Source organism: Salvia splendens, chromosome 19, assembly GCF_004379255.2.
Source record: "Salvia splendens isolate huo1 chromosome 19, SspV2, whole genome shotgun sequence".
NCBI lineage: Eukaryota > Viridiplantae > Streptophyta > Magnoliopsida > Lamiales > Lamiaceae > Salvia > Salvia splendens.
In genome coordinates, this window is record NC_056050.1 from 23,305,379 (window position 1) to 23,324,985 (window position 19,607).

At 33.2% G+C, this 19,607-nt stretch overlaps 4 protein-coding genes and 3 non-coding genes across 7 annotated transcripts; 4 read left to right on the forward strand and 3 right to left on the reverse strand.

Moving 5' to 3' along the window:
* Positions 1–346: 346 nt before the first annotated feature.
* On the forward strand, positions 347–428 carry LOC121780493. The gene has a single exon (XR_006046037.1). It is a non-coding gene; the product is annotated as a small nucleolar RNA Z199 (small nucleolar RNA).
* Positions 429–513: 85 nt separating this feature from the next.
* On the forward strand, positions 514–591 carry LOC121780478. Its single transcript, XR_006046022.1, has one exon. It is a non-coding gene; the product is annotated as a small nucleolar RNA SNORD18 (small nucleolar RNA).
* Positions 592–784: 193 nt separating this feature from the next.
* Positions 785–881, forward strand: LOC121780494. Its single transcript, XR_006046038.1, has one exon. It is a non-coding gene; the product is annotated as a small nucleolar RNA R64/Z200 family (small nucleolar RNA).
* Positions 882–1,073: 192 nt separating this feature from the next.
* Positions 1,074–2,837, reverse strand: LOC121778590 (bifunctional pinoresinol-lariciresinol reductase-like). Its single transcript, XM_042175959.1, has 4 exons — positions 2,359–2,837; positions 1,990–2,230; positions 1,374–1,577; positions 1,074–1,284 (listed from the first exon to the last, which is right to left on the reverse strand). The coding sequence occupies exons 1-4, from the start codon at positions 2,686–2,688 to the stop codon at positions 1,121–1,123; spliced, it is 939 nt and encodes a 312-aa protein (XP_042031893.1). The 5' UTR covers positions 2,689–2,837; the 3' UTR covers positions 1,074–1,120.
* Positions 2,838–8,605: 5,768 nt separating this feature from the next.
* Positions 8,606–10,629, forward strand: LOC121780365 (isoflavone reductase homolog). Its single transcript, XM_042177955.1, has 3 exons — positions 8,606–8,960; positions 9,865–10,309; positions 10,403–10,629. The coding sequence occupies exons 1-3, from the start codon at positions 8,631–8,633 to the stop codon at positions 10,564–10,566; spliced, it is 939 nt and encodes a 312-aa protein (XP_042033889.1). The 5' UTR covers positions 8,606–8,630; the 3' UTR covers positions 10,567–10,629.
* A 12-nt stretch (positions 10,630–10,641) lies between these two features.
* LOC121780366 (myb family transcription factor PHL11-like) lies at positions 10,642–12,445 on the reverse strand. Its single transcript, XM_042177956.1, has 7 exons — positions 12,394–12,445; positions 12,076–12,328; positions 11,660–11,736; positions 11,518–11,587; positions 11,247–11,310; positions 11,087–11,156; positions 10,642–11,006 (listed from the first exon to the last, which is right to left on the reverse strand). Exons 2-7 carry the CDS (start codon positions 12,218–12,220, stop codon positions 10,692–10,694), a joined length of 741 nt encoding a protein of 246 aa, XP_042033890.1. The 5' UTR covers positions 12,221–12,328; positions 12,394–12,445; the 3' UTR covers positions 10,642–10,691.
* A 3,490-nt stretch (positions 12,446–15,935) lies between these two features.
* LOC121778560 lies at positions 15,936–18,257 on the reverse strand. The gene is made up of 5 exons (XM_042175935.1): positions 18,127–18,257; positions 17,484–17,803; positions 16,794–16,873; positions 16,657–16,715; positions 15,936–16,436 (listed from the first exon to the last, which is right to left on the reverse strand). Exons 2-5 carry the CDS (start codon positions 17,790–17,792, stop codon positions 16,132–16,134), a joined length of 753 nt encoding a protein of 250 aa, XP_042031869.1. The 5' UTR covers positions 17,793–17,803; positions 18,127–18,257; the 3' UTR covers positions 15,936–16,131.
* Between the last annotated feature and the right edge of the window lie 1,350 nt (positions 18,258–19,607).

The following is a 19,607-nucleotide window of genomic DNA, read 5'->3' on the forward strand; positions in this document are numbered from 1 at the left end:
TATTGTAATACATTGAAGAATGAATATTTTAATTAATTTTATTTATATTATTTTGACATTTATGTTTTATTTAGTTTTTAAAATGAAATATGTTTTTTGTTCTCAGATGTGCTTCGGAGATAGGCCACCACGGCCGTGCTCTGATAATGTACAATTAAACGCCGCCTCTCGATTTAGGGTTCACAACGGCTCTCTCTCGCGCGCCGCTTCCTCCCTATATATATACGGCTGAATTCTCTCGTCAAACCTCATCTACTTCACATTCAGCCACAAATTATTATCATTTCTCAGATTGTTTCATTTTATTTCTCTCTTCTTGTATCGGCTTGTTTGTATTTCACACTCGAAATCATGTGATGAGAAAATTAACTGCAACAATATGATCGGAATATTTTCTATGATTCCTAGTATTTAAGTCTCTGATGATTTCTTATTTCTCAATTCCATTCCATTGGTTTCCCCCTTTTTTTTCTACTACTAATATTATTCATTATTTTAAAAAATGATTTGAAGGAGATATGATGATTACATTATTTGGTCCGTGTTTCTGAACTAACCCTGACTGATAAACCTTTCCAAACCTCTGATCTCCTCATTTCCACATACGCTGTACATTATTATTGTACAGTATTTTTTATTTTTACAAATCGGCAATTTTTTCTGTGGCTCTGTGATTATCTGCCTATTTTTAGGCGATATACGCTTTGGAAGAACTCTTCCAGTATGAGAGCTGCTTGTTTCCATAAATTGTTTCTTTGTTTTTATTAAGTTCCAAGTTTTTTCTATTCTACTGTGATGATTTATGAAATAAATTCACATGTCAGACTTCAGAGATTATATATAATCTATGAGAAGACCATTTCATGATTCCTGAGCAGAATTAAGATATGCATAAAAACAATTTACAATCTTTCGGCCGATTTTGTTACGATAAATTTAAATTGCAAGTTTTTATGTCTCAATTTGATTTAGACGATTGTAAAAAAGTCAAAACAATTTAGTTCTATTTTGATAGGAGTAAATAAATAAAACTTGTTAGAACTTGAATTCATTTACCTTAGATCAAAGACAAATTATCGTAATAATTTATTTATTTTATGTCACTGTATTTGGGTATAAATTAGACATAACGTTTGAGATAATCTTCCACTGCAGTATAATTGACATCAGGGTAGAGTTGAGAAGCTTCTTCTCCTTCACTTCCTATTTCAAAATTGGTGAGACATCCTTCATACAATACATCGTGGTAATGCCCTAATCCAACTTGCTGTCCATAATCAAGATCTTCAATAAAATTGAACATAACAAACAATTAGCAACCTTACCTTGTTTGTGTGACACAATTCTCCAATTGAGTTGAGCAAATAAATCACCTTTCATGGTAGCTAAGAAATCTTCTTTGGAGATTGTAATCTTGTCCAATTCTTTTCCAATTAGCTTTTCCCATATGCTCACAACTTCTCTCTGAGAAAGAATGTTTTTGGGAGGCCTAATATATAACGTCTTATTGAGTGTTCTTGGATCATCGATTGTCTTTATGGTGTAGCTGGCTACGTCATCTTCAACTACATATATTGCTATACACATAGCACCATTAGTCAAATATCAATATATAGTTATGGGTAAATTGTGTTAAAAACTATGAAATTTTGGTTCGTCTAACCACTTAAAAAATCAGTCGGAAAAATCATGAAATTTGGATTTATTTTTAGTTGTTTCACGGCTAAATAATATGACTGCCTATCGTGTAATAAATTGGTGTTGTTGTTCAACCAAACGAAGCCATTTGTTTAGGAATAGATGATATCGATTAACTCATTCATGGTGATGTCTACATACGGTTTCTCGGCTTCACTAATAGATGCAATTCCACCTAAATTTTATGGCATAGATTGTTTGTTTTATGGCTGTTTTTTAGCAATTTACCCTATATAAATGTTAATGTGAAGATAAGACTAAAATGAGAGTGACGGAGTTTGAACTCTAGACCTTTTTTACGGCCATCTCCGTGTATGGCCACGGAGTCTCTTGATGGAAGGATTTTACCAAACTGACACAGACCTCCAACAAAATAGCCCGCGAAACAGTTAGCTGAAACATACGTGTACGGAATCCCAGTTTCTTCAATGGCTTTCCTCACCACCATTTTGTCTTGAAACATCACATTTCCCGGCTCTGTCGCCTTCTCCATCCTCGCCGGATCTGTTCCAAATTCCGATGGCAAAAACCTCTGTCCACATAATTAACAGTGAGTCCTACTTTTATATACTACTATTATTTTAATATTAAAAATATGAGTTGAATACATAATCCATTTATCAAAATAGTAAAAATAAAATAAAACATTTAACGATAGACCTTGACATTTCCAGCCTCCTTGATTGCTCGAACAAGGTTGAGCTGCAGCATGATGCTGTGGCTCCGAATGTGGACCCCGGAAACGGCGCAGATGACGACGTCGACGAGCTTAACGGCTTCTACAAGGCTGGCGTGGTCGCTGAAGGAGGCGGGGACGAGGTGTGCTCCTAGCATTTTGAAGGATATTAACATCTCTACTTTGTCTATGTCCACACCAATCTCGCGCCTGCTCAGAACGAAGGTTTCATGGCCTTCACGTAAACTAGCTTTCACCAGTCTCTTTCCGAGATAGCCAGTCCCCCCAACTATCAGCACTTTGCTTTTCGCCATTCTTCCCTATCTTTTTTTTATGTATTTGAATTGGTTACAACATATTCTTGAGATTATGGATTTATAGATATAACTCTTTGTGTTTTTCTCTCTTCCCTCCAAATGGGACAATCTTTCAAGGGCATTATTTTTCTATATATTGACAAAAAACGAAAATTATGAATTGAAAATTTTGAATTGTTTTAGCTTAGAATAGGACGGGTATATTCTGATAGTTGAAAATATTGCTATATTGTTATTTAATAAGTGAGTTATCGTTTCTAATTTTCATGTCATTAAATTTTCCATCAAGTTAGACGACTAAAGAGTGAAAATGATACAAATTGAAAATTAACCAAAATACTGTCAAGAAATATTCGAAACAAGATATCATCATCAAATTCAAAAGTGAATAGCAACTACTAAGTTCTCATTTGGTCATGTTTATAGGTTTCCAACCAACAAAATTTGGGTGAAATATCTCTAATGTGTTGCATCATGAGATGGGAATACACCCAAATCATTCCTCTTTGTCAATTAAAGATAATGTACATGAAATAAGACGACCACAATTATTAATTTAGATCTAAAATAGAAATAAAACCCATTAAATTTGCACCAACAACAAGCCAACCTTAGAATGATGTCTTGAAATTAAAGAGTGGAAAAAATATTAGAATCTCAGCTATGCTTCGACTTGTAGGTGGCGTTAGAATGCGTGCAAGTTAGAGTTAGGTAAACAACCAAAACAAGTCTCTTGTATGTTTCAACTCAATAGTACTCACTTTTACGTAGTACTACATTTTACCACCCTCCATCAACGATTTCCCGTTACAAGTCTTATTTTAAATTAGAGTATTAAATTATGAAATCTACAAATTTCTGAATTACCTCATTCGTGTAAAATTTGTCTTTAGTGATGCACAAATTGTGATGTTGAGTTAGTTAAAATAAGAAAATAAAAAAGAAATTAAAGGAAATGAAAAGAAAAGAAAAAAATACTACTTATTTTAATGAAAAAGACTACTTTAACCATTGTCAAAAATACTAACAATTAAATTTTTGTGATTTACTGTACTATTATATTCTGTTTTCCAACCTCATGGGATAGACTAAATTTGACCAAATTTTATAATTTAAATGATTATTGTCACTATAATGAATTGGTTAGCTGTGTTACGAGTATAATATAATTCTCATTTCTAACGAGGTACGTGTAAAGTTAATATCCTTAGGTATATATTTTTTACTTGGTTGGTACACAATTACAATTTTATTTAGGGAAAACTGCCATTAAAATCATGACTTTTTATTCATTTATGATTAATCTCTAACTTGTAGAAGTAGTTAATTATAACTTTTGTACCATTAACAATTGTATAATACAATTAAAATTATAATGACATTTTTTAGTATTTTGTACATTTTGTCATTATTGCTTCACCACATAATAATAATAATAATAATAAATTATTATTATTATTATTATTATAATGTAGAACAATGCTAAATTTGTTCAGAAGTCAGGTAAAAGTTAAGTTAAATGTTAAATGCCATTCACTAATAGAGATTGACCAGAATCAAAAAATATAATTTGAATAATAATTTTCCTTTTAATATATATATTATGAAATTCAACATTGATTTTCTTTCATAGGAAAACATCCACCAAAATAAATCTTCCCTATCAGAGATTCAACACCATGTGTGTTAGAAAAGAGATCCACAGATGACAGATTGACTTTTATTTTTGTAGATAGAAAAAAAGATTGAGTGAACAAAATCGTGGCCGTACTCTCTAGAAGTTTTTTTTATACTATAGGAATCCCCTAACTTAATTAATAATGTATAAATGTCTCTAATTTATCCTAAGAGAAGCGAGTTACATTCATTTTTGGAATGTTCCACTATAAGTGGATCATTTCCCTTTTTAGCAAAAAATATCTATCTTACTTTATTATCCACCTACTTTATTCTCTCATACTTTACTCTGTCTACTTTAACTTTTTAAATATCAATTCCTTAAATCTCGTACCCAAAAGAAGTGCTTCGCTTATTTTGAGACGGAGGGAGTATATAATACTTTGTCCGTTCTCTAAAAATAAAAGTTCTTTTCCTTTTGGTATGTCTTTTAGAAATTTTCTATTTTAGTAAAGTTTTTTTCTCTAATGAAGTAGGACTCATTCCCACTCATATTTTTTTCTATCTCTTTTAGTTTACTAATTTTGCATTAAAATTCATAGCATTTCAAAAGTTTCTATTTTTAGGGGATGGAAGGAATTTATTTTTTTCCTATATACAGAAGGTAAATTACAACGTGACATTTTGTTATAGTGTTAAGTATACTAAATTACTATATTGTGCTACTTTGGAATGAAAGAAAAAACATATTGCAAAGATCATTTCCTTTAATATTAAAAGAAAATCTGCTCGAAATTAAACCCTCAAAAAACAAATAAATCTACCCAACAACTAACTAGCTGATATTAACATAAAACTTCAACGCTAATTATCATACGAAGCACAATTCTTGTTACTTTTTCTTAAAATTAAAGAATGCAAAAAATATTTGACAAAAATGTTTGATAACGACTACATAAATGCGTCCAAGTTACTCACGCTTTGCTGTCATGATTTAAAATTTAGTTATACATAGAATGGATACGTACATTACAAATTTATAATGTAAGAAAAATAAAATTTAAAAAGTTATGTATAGCTTTTGTGGTAGCCCTTTTATTTCTAGAAGTAATTTTATAATTACTACTTAAATGTTGTTATACTCCCTCCGTCCCGGACTACTTGCACTTATTTCCTTTCTGGGCGTCCCAAGTTATTTGCACTCTTTTCATTTTTAGTAAAAATTATCACCTACGGCCGCAATTGTTGACTTTGCTATACACTCATTCCTTAATCTCCGTGCCGAAAAGGAAATGTGTGAGTAGTCCGGGACGGAGGGAGTACTATTTAACTTTTTTTTCCATTCAACCTAATAAATGTAACCGCTGGGATTAAAGAATTAATTTTTCGATCAGCACTAAGTGCACTTTGACTTTCTTTGCCTAGAAACATTGAGCCCAATCTTTGAACGACATGAAGAGTTATCGTGGCCGTTTCTTTGAGTGGATCTTTGGAAAAAATTTTAGTAGGTTAGTGGTAAATTAAATAGTATTATGATTGAGGATATAGTGAGTGATATGAGACTCGTTCATTAATTAAATGGTTAGTAGATTAATTTCTGTTTTTTTGATATAAAGCATTCATCCCATTTTTTCTTCAAGATATCTACAACGGAAAATAATTACCAATCTATTAATAATAGTATCATGATCTTAATCAACAAACATTGTTAATTGAGTTTGCATCTAATATGTCTCCTCAAAAACACTAAATCGATTCGAACTTCTTCAAACAACAGAAAATTTAAGATTCAAATTTTACCATTTCCCCATTTCCAAATTAGAGAAAAGGGTTAAATTCAAATATATTTCTCAAGAATATATGCATTTTTCCTTTAAACAATGGCAAATTTTTATTTCTTACTAAAAAAGAAAATCGATTCAAAAAATCAACCGAACTAATTTTAAAATTTATGTAAATTTATCTTTTTTCTTAATTAAGTTATAATTGGTGGCATATGTGATAACCGCTGAGTTTCTTTTTTTTTCTGCAGCATTATGGCAGTTAAATAATTCATTTCCGAGTTATTACCGTTTTATTATATCATGCGAGTTGTACATTTTATTACTATTATTTTCATTTTCGAGAGGTGAAATTTGACAATTTGGACGAAATTTGTTTATTTTATTTACTTTTATTTTGGTACCACTGTTACTTTTAACAATAAGGGAAAAACGTAGATGAAAATTTTGGAATTTTTTTCGTAACACACGCATAGAATGATGAAATTATTTTTCTTGGTAGAAATCTTAATTAGGAAATTGACGTTACTATTGGAATGTTGGGACAGACATGTTGTCGTGCTTAGAGAAAAAATCAACAATGTAAGCTTAGATCTCGTTTTCATCACTAATTAATTGGGTTTAAATTACATTTCACCATTGTACCTCTCCTCATACATTTCTGGAATTATATCTCTTAAAAGCGATTAACTAGATATTTGCCAAAGATATTAGCAAATTATAAGAAAAGAAAAAGTCCAAATCATCGGAAGGCCTTTCTTTTTCATTATTGTTGACAAATAAATTATTATGACATGGCCCTTAATTACATAGGTCAGCATGACACAGAAAGTATAGAAATTTGGTTCGGCATATTAGTTCCACTGAGAGATGATGATGATGATGATAATAATAACAATAATAATAATAATAATATAAGGAAACGAGAATTGAAAATATTTGTTTGGGTGTAATGTCAAATTGGAACAAGTAATTAGGGCAGCCCACCAAACAAATATAGACATGAACCATAACTCCATAAGGACTAGTGTTGTGTAGGCCAAAAAGGACCTCTCTTTAGTAGTATAAGTACAATTAATTAATACTACTAGTAATTAGTATTGACTAATAATTACTCAAATGGGTATTTTTAAGCTTGGTAATCCTACATCTGTGTCACATCACAAATCGTTGCAAAAGTCAATTAACCTAATCGATGGCTTTAAATGGCATACTCACCCATCCCAAGTTAATTAAGTTGTAGTGAAGTAGTATTTCTTTTTGAAACATCAAATTAATTGACTCATTTTCTTTCGCCAAAATAATTAAATCTTATTCTCTTTCCTAATTTATTAGGAGTATATTTTAGACTTTATTATTCTTGTATCTCATACTCCCCCGTCTCGGATAATTCGTCTTACTTTGACCAGACACATGTTTTAAGAAATGTAATGAAAAGTGAGTTGAAAAAGTCAGTGGAATGTGGGCCATACTTTTATATATTAATTTAATAAAATGTGAGTAGAAGTGAGTTAGTGGAATATGAGGTCCACTACAAAAAATGGTAAAAAATGAAATGAGACAAATTATGTGGGAGGGACCGAAATTGAAAAATGGGACAAATTATCTGAGACGGATGGAATACAATATTTTATTCTCTTTTCTACTTTATTCTTTTTTATCTATTATTTTATTCTCCCTTATCTCTTTTACTGTTATCTATAGTCAATGCTATTCAAAATATTTGTAATTAATTTCACATAATTAAAAGCATGTGTGATTTTCTTAGTAATAGCAGTGAACGCAATATTCATAATTAATTTGAATAATCGATTCAAACCAAATTAAAATATAAAATTCCGTTTAATATTTAATTTCTAATTGAATTCCCATCCTCGCCTAACCTTCTACAGAAGAAAAGCAATACTAGAACATAAACATTAATTGCACCACTTGTTTTGAACATTCGAGCTCAATGAGAATATATTAACATTTTCATCAACAAAGTGAAAAGCAAAACATATATAAAAAGCACAGCCAAACCAACTGAATTTTCAAATTAGTCATGTTGGTTAAATTTCATCATCTTTCTGATCAATATCCCTACATACATAGTACCTAATATTTAGAGTATATTTCAATCAAATACTATATATATATATATATATATATATATATATATATATATAGGGAGATGATCAAAATAAGTATGTGTTTAAATCCAGAAATGCAGACCAAATCTCAGCCCTAGGATTAGATGATCTAATGGTCAATAATTAACCAAAAACACGGAAGGTCATAATTAAGCAATTTTAGGTCATATTATAATATTTTGATTTAATGTCATACTAAGATCGTTTTAGGTCATGCTTTGTTAGCATGACCTACAAATTACCTAATTATGACCTAAAAATGCCCTAATTATGATATTGTTCTGCGTTTCTGTATTTAAATCCAGTTTTGCATAGATCAAAACCCTATATATATATATATCATCATTCTCTCAATTCCCAGTCAAAGACAAATTTACTTAAAGAGTTGTTAAATTAAAATTTTTATAAAATGGGAAAAAGTAGAATTCTTGTTGTAGGTGGGACCGGTTACATGGGGAGGAGGATTGTGAAGGGCAGCCTAGCGGAGGGCCACCCGACCTACATTCTAAGGAGGCCGGAAATCGGGATGGACATCGAGAAGCTGCAGGTGCTGCTGGAGTTCAAGAGGCAGGGGGCCGTGCTGGTCGAGGGGTCGTTTCCCGATCACCAGAGCCTGGTGGAGGCGCTGAAGCAAGTCGACGTGGTTGTATGCACCATGTCCGGGGTGCATTTCCGGACCCATAATTTGCTGATGCAGCTTAAGCTTGTTGATGCTATTAAAGAAGCTGGAAATATCAAGGTCATATTTAATCATATGCATGTTTTTTTATTATTGAGTGAATACAAATTTAAAGATTTTTTTGAACGGGTACTAAATCTACGATAGATAGTTATAACCACCCTAGTCCTCCATCTAACAGAAAGTCTTGATTCTCATTAAGATTTTATCATCTACACAGCTTAATTGTTTTGTCACTTTTATGTTTTAAATAAACTTAGCCACCCATTTGAATTTTAAAGTTAGTGCCGTGTTATTTTTATTTACTACTACTAAGATAAGGTGTGAATGAGATCTGGTGGCAACAATTAGGATATTTCGGTAAATTAGCAAATACTCCATATGTATATAAATTATCATTTCAATCAAAAAAAATATATTTTTATTATATTTAATCTTTACTCAATAAATGGTTAATAGTGGAAGAGTGATGTAAAAGTAGTGTCATTTCAATGTATGGAGTGTGGTAGTTATTCGGACCATACTAGGAGTACTAAAAGGTCGGTCTGCCTTAGATTGAGCCACATTGGCCGAATAGCCCGAAACCAAGCCGGAAAGGCCAACACAACTACTCCCTCTCTCTCTCTCTATCCAAAACAAAAAATCAAAATAGAAAAGATGAGAGTATTTTTATCGGGACGGACAAAGATATGATATGTAGTAGTAGTAATTGACAATATTTATGGATTGATCGAAAAGAAATTCGTTACTATTTTTATTCATCTAAGAGCTATAGACCTATAGACTTATCAATAAGAATTAGATTAAACAGAATCATCATTGTGTAAATATTTTCTCCTATACCAAGGTAAGTAATTAAAGAGCTATAGACCTAAATTAGACTATGAATAGAATTACCATTTTGTACATATTTTGAGACTTTTAATCGCGGACGAAGAGAGAAATTGATTAATGTTGATTGCAGCGTTTCTTGCCTTCGGAGTTCGGCATGGATCCCGCCCAAATGATGCACGCGCTTGAACCAGGTAGGGTCACATTCGACGAGAAGATGACGGTAAGGAAGGCCATCGAGGCAGCCAACATCCCCCGCACCTACATCTCCGCCAACTGCTTCGGCGGCTACTTCGTCGGCAACCTCTCTCAGATGGGGACCCTCCTCCCCCCCAAAGACAAAGTCCTCATCTACGGCGACGGCAACGCCAAAGCCGTCTTCATGGGCGAGGACGACATCGCCACTTACACCATCAAGTCCGTTGACGACCCCCGCACCCTAAACAAGACCGTCTACATCCGCCCACCCGGAAACATCCTCTCCCAGCGAGAGCTCGTCCAGATATGGGAGAATCTTTCCGGGAACACGTTGGAAAAGACCTCCATTTCCGGCCAAGACTTTCTTGCTCTCATGAAAGGTATTTTTTCTTTTTTCATAAAGAGAAATGACTCAACTAACTTGAGACAGCTTAAAAAGGAATACAATTCAACTATCATGAAATGCAATGCAGATGCTGACTTCGCTGGCCAAGTTGGATTAGGCCATTTCTATCACATTTTCTACGACGGCTGCCTCACAAGCTTCGAGATAGGGGAAGACGGGGAAGAAGCTTCTAGACTCTATCTGGAAGTCCAGTACAAGCGCATGGATGAATACTTGAAACTTTATCTCTAAATATATTGCTTGTAATATCAATAAAACTACTCTCAAATTGTTCACAATTAAGTCATTAATCAAGAGGTCTGTATATGTTCCATCTGTATAATACAGTATATTAGCAAATTCAGTTAGATACATCCTCATCGATTTTGAAGTGGTTTGTGTTTGAAACCTGATCCGGAAACGCCTATGAAGTCGTAGCTACTTCTGGAGTTGAGATCAAACTCGATGGAAGGCCCTTCGAGCTTGATGTCTTTTGTGTCACGTGCTTCCTCTCCATTCCTGTTGTCTCCATTGACGGTGTGAATGAAGCTCGATAGCGCCAAGTTGAAGTCTGTTAGCTGAGCTTTAATCGAGTGATCCGAGTTAGCAGAAAGGCTCAGTTGCGCTCTTTCTAGTATGGCTTGCAAGTACTTCCCTTGTGCTTCTATTCTCATTTGCAATCTCTTCTGCACCTGTTTTTAGAAACACGAATTCGCCTATTATCATGTAAAAGGTCTAAAATGGAGTTGTTATGTTTCTTGAACACGTCTACCTCGAGCTGTTCTTGTAGCGTTTTCTGCACCTCGATCTGGCACGTTACTGCTTCAGCGAGGGGAACGTCTCTGCACATCATATTCAAATTTATTAGTTTCAACCAACGAAGAATCTCCTGTTGCGTCTAACGTAAAATGGTTTAAGCAACGCCTACGTACCCTTGTTCGCTATTCATGCTCGATGAATTAACGCTTGTACTTGCAATGTGCATATACGGATTCTCTACAAACACGAAAGCAGAAACACCAACTTTGAGCCATGGAAGAAATTAGTAGTAGATGAATTTTCTGAATGTTTATACAGATTTAAGTTTATGATCTCCTAATAGCTCATATTTTCTCTCTAGTTATAGACGAACGCGCACATTCCAATCATCCGTAAAGATCTCCTATGCGAACAATGAATCAATACTAGTATAAGGAAACTCACCAAAGCTGTCTATGTTATGTTCAAGAGCATAATTCTGCTGTTTGGCTTGCTGCTGTCCAAGCCTATACTTCTGCGCCCGAAACAAGTATAATGAGGAGACGAACCGATCAGAGTGATAACGAAGATCGTGTAACTAGTTTACCTGTAAATGGCTCTTTAAGTGATACAATGTGAGCCCCTTTAGCCCCATCACTCTCAGCACTGATTTTGGAGTAGCCTCTGAAAATAGCAGCCACTTTAACAAACAAATAATTTACTATATATGTCAAGGTAAATTACTTTGATTAAATCCTTAACCAACTGCCTATTTACAATTTATGGAACTCAGAAACCCCTCTTTTTCACATAGCTAGGAAGTGCTCTATGATAATTTGATCAAAACCAGACCTCTGTTTTTTCTTGACACTCCAAACTATTTGATCAACAAAACAGAATCAAGAAATGCAATTACCATAAAAAGATTGCATTTTTATCACAATTTCACAAACAAAGTTGCATAAATCCTGAATAACACACACACACAGAGTGAGATATCGATTGAAGAAAAAATAGACTGACTGTCAGGGCCACCAAGCTTTGTGACAGCATCAACAAAACGGTCGTGCAAATCAGCAGTCCACCTCAGCCTCGGCTTGGGGTCTCTTGTCAGAACCACGCCGCCGCTGCCACCAACTCCGCCGCCACCGGCATACATTCTGTCCATCGCCACCACCACACCGGAATTCACCTCATGAATCCTCTACTAAAGCGAAAAAGAGACTCAAGAATCCAACGGAGAAAAAGGGAGACGATTATATTTATGTGTATAGACCTGTAAATGTGTGTAGGGATTAATGAAGTATAGTACGATGAAGAGATAAAGAAGATGAGATCAACCTTCCTAAATTATTTAGACCGCGAATAAAAATAAAGCTTGTAGACGAAAAAGTTAGTGTAATGCTGTACTTTTTTATAGTAAATTTTATACATTCTCGATTAAGACATAGGTCGACTTGTCTCGTGTTCTAAAAAATACTTATAACAAAAGTTAGTAGAAAAAGTTAGTGGTGTATGAGTCATACACTTAAATACTTCTTTTCTATCATTATTAGTGACATATTTTTATTTTTAGATTGTCTCATTAAAAATGATATATTTTCTTAAATAAAAACAATATCATCTCTACTTTATTATTTTTTTTCTTAAATCACAGAATAACACTACATAAAATCTTGTGCCTATAAGCAAATATTTCACGTTTATTGAAATGAAAATATATTAATTTTATAATAAAATAAGAGTGAGATGAGTTAGTGGAACATCTGATACATTATTAAAAGTATTAAATAAATGAGACAGTTAATCATAAACTGACGAAAAGTAAACTTAAGATACTTAATCATAGAAAAAAAAATTAATAAAATGTAAGTGAGAATGAATAAGTGGATTATGAAAGTTATTACCAAAAATAATAAAAATAAAATTTAATAATTTTGTGGGATTGGAGAAATTGGAAATATGTGATAAAGTCTTCTATATATTGAAAAGACACCACACCGTGACAATAATTTGTACTACTAAATATTTTTTCCAACGACAGACAAAGCCCGTGATTTTTCAACTGTTCATGTTGGTGTAATAAAACACTAACATGCATGCATATAAATACACACAAATGAATTGCATCATGAGTTTTTGGACTTATGCTATGTGGGCTTTGTTGGGGAATAAAGAAGAGGAGAATGGGGAGATAAATTCGGCGACGAATCTGAAGAAACATGATTGCCGAAATATGAAATGAAGAATCTTGATCTGGTGTGACGCGGCGTAGGAAATGTGACTGTAGAGTTTCACCATGTGAGGTCTACGGACGGTGTAGGATGAGATGCGGAGATGGGAGGAGAGGGTGCGATGCAGTGGAGAAAATCCGGTGACACGTGGAAGGCAGCGCGGGGTATACGCGAGAACAGGAATATTCCTGTGGTCACGTGCCACGTCTTTCAATCTAGGGACGGCCATTGGCTGGCATAGCATATGGAATTCCCTTGTATTGTATTCATGCAAATTGCAATTCATTGCACCATACGATCTCCAACTCCAATCACAAAAAAATAATAATCTTATAAATACATAAATACGTACTAATTTTAGCAGGAGGCCCAAAATGAAAAATATGACTAATTTTATGAACGGAGGAGGTAGTATACTACTACTCACTTCGGCTGGCATTATAAAAAATTTTATAATTTCATTTTGAGATATTCAACATTAATGACACAATTTTTTTTGTTATTTTTATTAAATGATCACATATTTCACGTTAACTCATTTCACTCATAGTTTATTATAAAAATGTATGTATAAATTCAACTCATACTACTAGTACAATTTTTCCTCATTTTCTTTACATTATTTCACTCATAGTTTATTATAAAAATGTATGTATAAATTCAACTCATACTACTAGTACAATTTTTCCTCATTTTCTTTACATTATTTAAAAGACTAAAGTTTAAAGTTTAAAATTCTTTTGGCACTATATAGTCTTCCACACACATATGTGTGTAATTTTACATTTTAAGACTTAGTTCCGCGAACGGTGGGTGACAATGTTCTTGAACAGTTGAGAGTTATTTTTTTAATTTGAGAATATTAAAGAAAATAAGCCAGACTAGTTTAATTTGGACAAACTCAGTTTTATGTTGGTTTAGTCAAATAGAAGATTTTATATGAGGTCGTTCGAGTAATGCTATATGTATCTGTACACCTAAAATATGTATATATTATATATACACTCTTAGGAAAACTGAAAATGTTATTCTACTTCTTTATCACGACCGGGAAGAAATTAAAGGGAAAAAAACAAATATTACTCACTCCCTTTTAACTAAGTTGAGTCGTATTTTTTTTATGTCACCTAAGTTGAGTCATTTCTCTTCTTGACAAAAAGACAAAACATCTCACTCTTACTTTATTATGTTACATACTTTACTCCCTCTTTATCTTTCTTACTTTATTCATCTCTCCTACTTTTCAACACAATTTCTAATATTTGTGTCCAAAAATTTTGTCTTTATTCTATCACATACTTTACTCTCTCTTTATTTTTCTTACTTTATTTATCTCTCCTACTTTTCAACACAATTTCTAATATTTGTGTCCAAAAATTTTGTCTCATTGCAGCAAAAGGCGATTTCGTCGCCTTGGCGGCCCCCACACTCCGGCCCGACATCATGTGAGGGAGGGTTCAATCAGGGTACACAGTAACCCGTTAAGAGAGAGGCCTTAACCCACTGGCTGCCAGAAGCCCATCTCCCAATGCCTCACACTTGTGCCGGAGAGATGGAAGCAACTACACGACAACAGTGGGATTCGAACTCAGACTCATTGCAGCAAGATCTGCCCCTCCGTTGCCAACTACGCTACGCCCCTGCGGGCAAAAAATAAAAAAAATTATTCTTCCTTTTACTTTATTATCTCTTCATCTTTTATATTTTATTCTCTCATGCCTTTTTCACTATCCATTATTTAACACACTATTTTAAAACTCTTTAATAAAAAAAATATCTTTATTGACAAGAAACAGAGGAGTAAGTACTAATCTACTATTGTTGGGTTGATATATATGGAAACTGTCAATTCCTTAAAAAGTTAGAGACATATTGAAAGACAAGATATACAATAACACTGACACGTTACATAAAGTGATATGAGAATATTTTTCATTGAAACTGCTCCAATGTCTTTTGGACTATTTTTTTAGTTTGTCATTCATTTACTTTGCTCAAATTAGGTGTTACTACAATCTTTTTTATTTAGAATAAATGAATTGGTCAACAATATGCAATAATGCATAAGCATTCCAAAGAGTTTGATGGTTTCTATATAGTACACCATTTAATATGAGTAGAATAATTGCATGAAGAAATAATACTGTTTAAAAGGACCAATTGCCACAAAAATTATGAATTCCGATGAAATTTTAGTTAATCTGCAACTTTAAAAAATAGTCAATTATATCACAATTTTGACATTTTTCACAATTATATTTAGATTTGGAAGAAAATCGCTGGAGTATATAATTCGGAAGTCAAAATACTTTAGTCTAACCTTATATTCTATACTTTCATATTAAAATTATTGGCTCTTGTGAGTGATATACAAATTTGCAAAAAAATAATTTATTTTCACTTTTTCAGCTTCTAAATTCAAATAAAAGAGACAGTTGAGGAAAGTCTCAAAGTTATGATATTACTCCCTAGTATTTTCGAAAAAATGCAGAATTGACCAGAATTTTAACTATATGATTTTTTTGACAATTTGCCCTAAAACCCATTCTCTTTACATATGGATGGATATACATAAACATAATGTTCAAAAATTAGCTGCCCCAAACATGGTAACTAACATTCTTGTACATCCCACAAACGACGACAACAAGAGCAAAGAAGCAGTTACTTTGGCTAATTATCAATAACACTTGAATTTTTTGTTTTTGGTGTTTGGCCTAAATTCTGACCTCTAAATTACAAAAGAAAAATACAATGATATAATGATTGGAAATACACTAACAAGGCAGTATTTGGTACGCACATCATAATAGGGGTAATAAACCCCATGGTTGTTTCTTTTGGACTACAGTATGGGCATCTCTAAAGCTTGCAAAACATCCTTCAACTCAAATTCACGAGTTTGTTTGTTGAAACGCTCGACCAGTTTATACTTGACATCATTCACGTAGAACGATTGAGCAGCCTCCAGAAGCCACTTTGCTTCTTCATCACTCAGCTTGCTAGTGAAGACAATGTCGCCACGAACAAGCACCAAGTCCTTGCTTTCTGCAAATTCTTTGTAATACGACGCTGTCATGTATGGAGCAGCTTGGGTTCCTCTTGCTCTGTAATCTTCAAGACCAGTGAAAAGCATGTGTGGCATCTCAACTGTAAGACAAACGAGTCCGATACACACGGATTCATGATAATGTGAATACAGCGACAACAGAGACACTAGCTTAACACGAGGTTTAGTAAAATCTGGATACTGCGATTGTCATACAGACCAGTAAAGAAGTTGAGGTCATTTTACAATTTTGTTCATATTCAACATTAGGCCACCCTTAATATATAATAGCACAAAACAGAAAGAAGTAATCCTCTTAACCTTGCACAAACATTGTGGTGTGCCCATTTCCTTTCCACACAGGAATCACAAAATATCGGCTGCAAAGAAAGAAAGAGAAAAGATCATTAATCTTTTGATGAAGACATGTAAGAAAAGCAAAAAAGGTGGACTACTACCAATCCGAAGCTCTTTGTTCCATCAGGTGGTACAGTTTTGCTTTCATCGATATACCAATGTGACCCCTTCCCAAATGAAACTGCAAAAACAGCAATAGTCACCACCATATATTATGAGCAGAAAAAGGCATGTAATATCTATGGAAGAAAATATTAACAGGTAAATTACGAGACTTTGTTTTGACAATTTATGACATAAGATTTGTTAAGCGCGTCTGTGTGTGTTAAGAGAACACAGCAAGTGAATTTAGATATTATGCCATCCAGACAGAAAAACGAAATGCTTAAAGTATTATTACATGGGAAAATACATTGAAACACTGATAAGATTCAACATTATTCATAATCAAGACATGTTCCGCATCTTCAAACATGGAAGATTCAACCTTTGGCTATTTCACAACAGAGCTACTGTGTATAACATACCAATCACGCACCGTAATCCTCAGGCACTAATTAACTAAACAATTTAAACAAATTTCAAGCTGCTCCCTTATGTGGCAAGAAAATTAGCAGAAAGGCAGCCACAAACTATGTCTGAAATATAACACGGGAAAGTTGCCATCAGAATTTGCAGCTAAAGTCAATTTGTCATGCTTTCTTGAATGAAGTATAGACGCAGAGAGAAACCAAAGCTTCAGAGAGTCCAAACAGCATTGAATTTGAATCATTTGATTTAAATTAACATACATCATCCCAAATGTCAGCGAGTTCTTCAGGTGATTTCGTCTTAGCCATTTCGACATCAAGGATTGTGTCCAAAGGCTTTTCCTTCAATGGTGCAAACCCAGTCACAAAGCTGAAGCTCCTGCAGAACTCCTGCGATCCCCATTTAAAGAAATTTCTAGGCACTGGAGTCTTGTCAAAATCCCTTTGCAGAGTTGGAACTACACGAAAATAATGTCTTGTTGCCATAGAAGAACATGAAGCATTTCCATTGAGAGCTCTAACCACACACAATACCCTCCTCGAAGCCTTGGACACAAAGTGTTGCATCATATATATCTTTTCTGAAATCAAACAATCCAAATTTACATCAATGATATAATAATTTCTTGCGGCACAGTCTCAAACATGAATGCTAGAAACCATATAAACAACAGGTAATCCAAATGTCACAGGTGTGAGCTGAGTTCCATAATGACATAACAATATCTGGCAAATAGAAGAAGAGCAGTTAATCGCGGTTTCATGAGCTAATCAGAAATGCAGTTCAGTGAGGACTTTCATCGAACAGTTGGTGACAACAAAAGTAAATCGTATATATAGAGCGAGAGTGCGCCTTGTTTGAAATTCTCGGTGAAAGTTGGCCCAACATATGTATTCAGCTTACCTGATTACAGCAAAAACCGCTTGATCCTTTCAATAGAGAGAGCAAGAGGTATTCTTTGTTTGTGTTCTAGTAATTCGACGAATATATTGAGTTGCATTATTTAATTTGTTTTGGTACTCCATAAGTATTTTCAGATTTTCTATTTTGAAAAACTTGATAATTTTCCCTTTTGTTTGAAAATAAATATTTAATTATTATCAATTGAATTAGATAAAATTTTCAAATATTGTTATTCCTTTTGTTTTGTAATTATTAATTTTATAATTACTTTTTTCTTTTGTTTGGTAATAATTAGTTTTGCAAAATTTTGGTTTTGCTTTAAAAATCTTTCTGTGAGTTAATGAACTTATTAATTTATTTTGAGTTTAGAGTTAAATTAATAATTTGCTTTAATTTTACAATTAATTAATATTTTTGTATTGTCATATCTTGATGACTTATTTATGTGACTATGGAATGTCAAATAAAATGATGTTAAGCAACAACATAATATCATACTTATTATACTAAATTAAATAATTTCATTTATTAGATTAAAGTTTATATTTACAAACTAGAGATGAGAAAAGAGATGCAATGAATTATAAAAAAGGAAATTATGTAGTAATTTAGTATATTACGATATCGTTGTAAAAATCATGAATTAAATATGCCCGGTCAATGGATTTTGACCAAATAATAAAAGTGACGAGACATTTAATTTTGTGAAATTAAATGATATAGCGTCGATCTACATTTTACGTAGATAAATGTAGTATATTCACATTCTCAAATCCGATTTCCGGTGAGTGAGAAATGGTGGATTAAAGTTGGACATAATTAGCTTTTAATTAAAGCTTGGAGTTGGAGCTTAGGGAATAATTAACTAGTGTTAATTATCCCACATAGGAGAAGTAACACATATTTTAATGTGTTTAAATTAAGTGACTTTATGTTACTTAATAATTATAGTGGACCAAGATGGGTGAAACCGAGAGCTCTGCATTGTCTTTCTGTCGAAGCTATGTCCTCTCCTTCATCCAGTTCGCCGGAGCTCTGTTGATTGCGGTGCTGCATCGCCAGAGACGTAGCTATTTTACCTTTGGGGACGACACGCCAAACCGAGAGCACTACCGGGGCGTATCTCGTCTTGCGGGAAGATACCTCCTCGACTCGGCTAAACTTATTCACGGTTACTGTTTCAATTTCAGTTGTAATTTTTTGTTCAGTTTCTCATTTTGTATTCCTTCTTTGGGTTTGTATTACGCCCGGCTTTTATCTCTTGTAATCCCAGAATCTAATAATCGTTTTACTATTACTTACAATTTGGCATTTGGCATCCCTTTGATTGGCGGCAAAATGAGAAAAAAAAGAGCAATAACTTGGTTATTTTTCAGGCAGATTTTAATATTGAAATTTAAAATTATAATTTAATGAAAATCTAAGAATTTATGACAAATACGGATATGAAAAATCAGAAAAAATGAATGAACCAAATAATT

What these genes read in the sequence shown, in the direction of transcription:
- LOC121778590 (XM_042175959.1), bottom strand. Translation starts at nt 2,688, where the DNA reads ATGGCGAAAAGCAAAGTGCTGATAGTTGGGGGGACTGGCTATCTCGGA. An exon ending in AGGAGGCTGGAAATGTCAAG is followed by an intron (nt 2,231 to 2,358) that starts GTCTATCGTTAA and finishes TTATGTGGACAG; the next exon opens with AGGTTTTTGCCATCGGAATT. An exon ending in CGGAGATGGCCGTAAAAAAG is followed by an intron (nt 1,578 to 1,989) that starts GTCTAGAGTTCA and finishes CTATGTGTATAG; the next exon opens with CAATATATGTAGTTGAAGAT.
- LOC121780365 (XM_042177955.1), top strand. Translation starts at nt 8,631, where the DNA reads ATGGGAAAAAGTAGAATTCTTGTTGTAGGTGGGACCGGTTACATGGGG. An exon ending in AAGAAGCTGGAAATATCAAG is followed by an intron (nt 8,961 to 9,864) that starts GTCATATTTAAT and finishes TGTTGATTGCAG; the next exon opens with CGTTTCTTGCCTTCGGAGTT. An exon ending in CTTTCTTGCTCTCATGAAAG is followed by an intron (nt 10,310 to 10,402) that starts GTATTTTTTCTT and finishes AATGCAATGCAG; the next exon opens with ATGCTGACTTCGCTGGCCAA.
- LOC121780366 (XM_042177956.1), bottom strand. Translation starts at nt 12,220, where the DNA reads ATGGACAGAATGTATGCCGGTGGCGGCGGAGTTGGTGGCAGCGGCGGC. An exon ending in AAAGCTTGGTGGCCCTGACA is followed by an intron (nt 11,737 to 12,075) that starts GTCAGTCTATTT and finishes TGCTATTTTCAG; the next exon opens with AGGCTACTCCAAAATCAGTG. An exon ending in AGCATGAATAGCGAACAAGG is followed by an intron (nt 11,157 to 11,246) that starts GTACGTAGGCGT and finishes TATGATGTGCAG; the next exon opens with AGACGTTCCCCTCGCTGAAG.
- LOC121778560 (XM_042175935.1), bottom strand. Translation starts at nt 17,792, where the DNA reads ATGATGCAACACTTTGTGTCCAAGGCTTCGAGGAGGGTATTGTGTGTG. An exon ending in TCGCTGACATTTGGGATGAT is followed by an intron (nt 16,874 to 17,483) that starts GTATGTTAATTT and finishes CTGTTTTTGCAG; the next exon opens with TTTCATTTGGGAAGGGGTCA. An exon ending in CACCACAATGTTTGTGCAAG is followed by an intron (nt 16,437 to 16,656) that starts GTTAAGAGGATT and finishes TTTGTCTTACAG; the next exon opens with TTGAGATGCCACACATGCTT.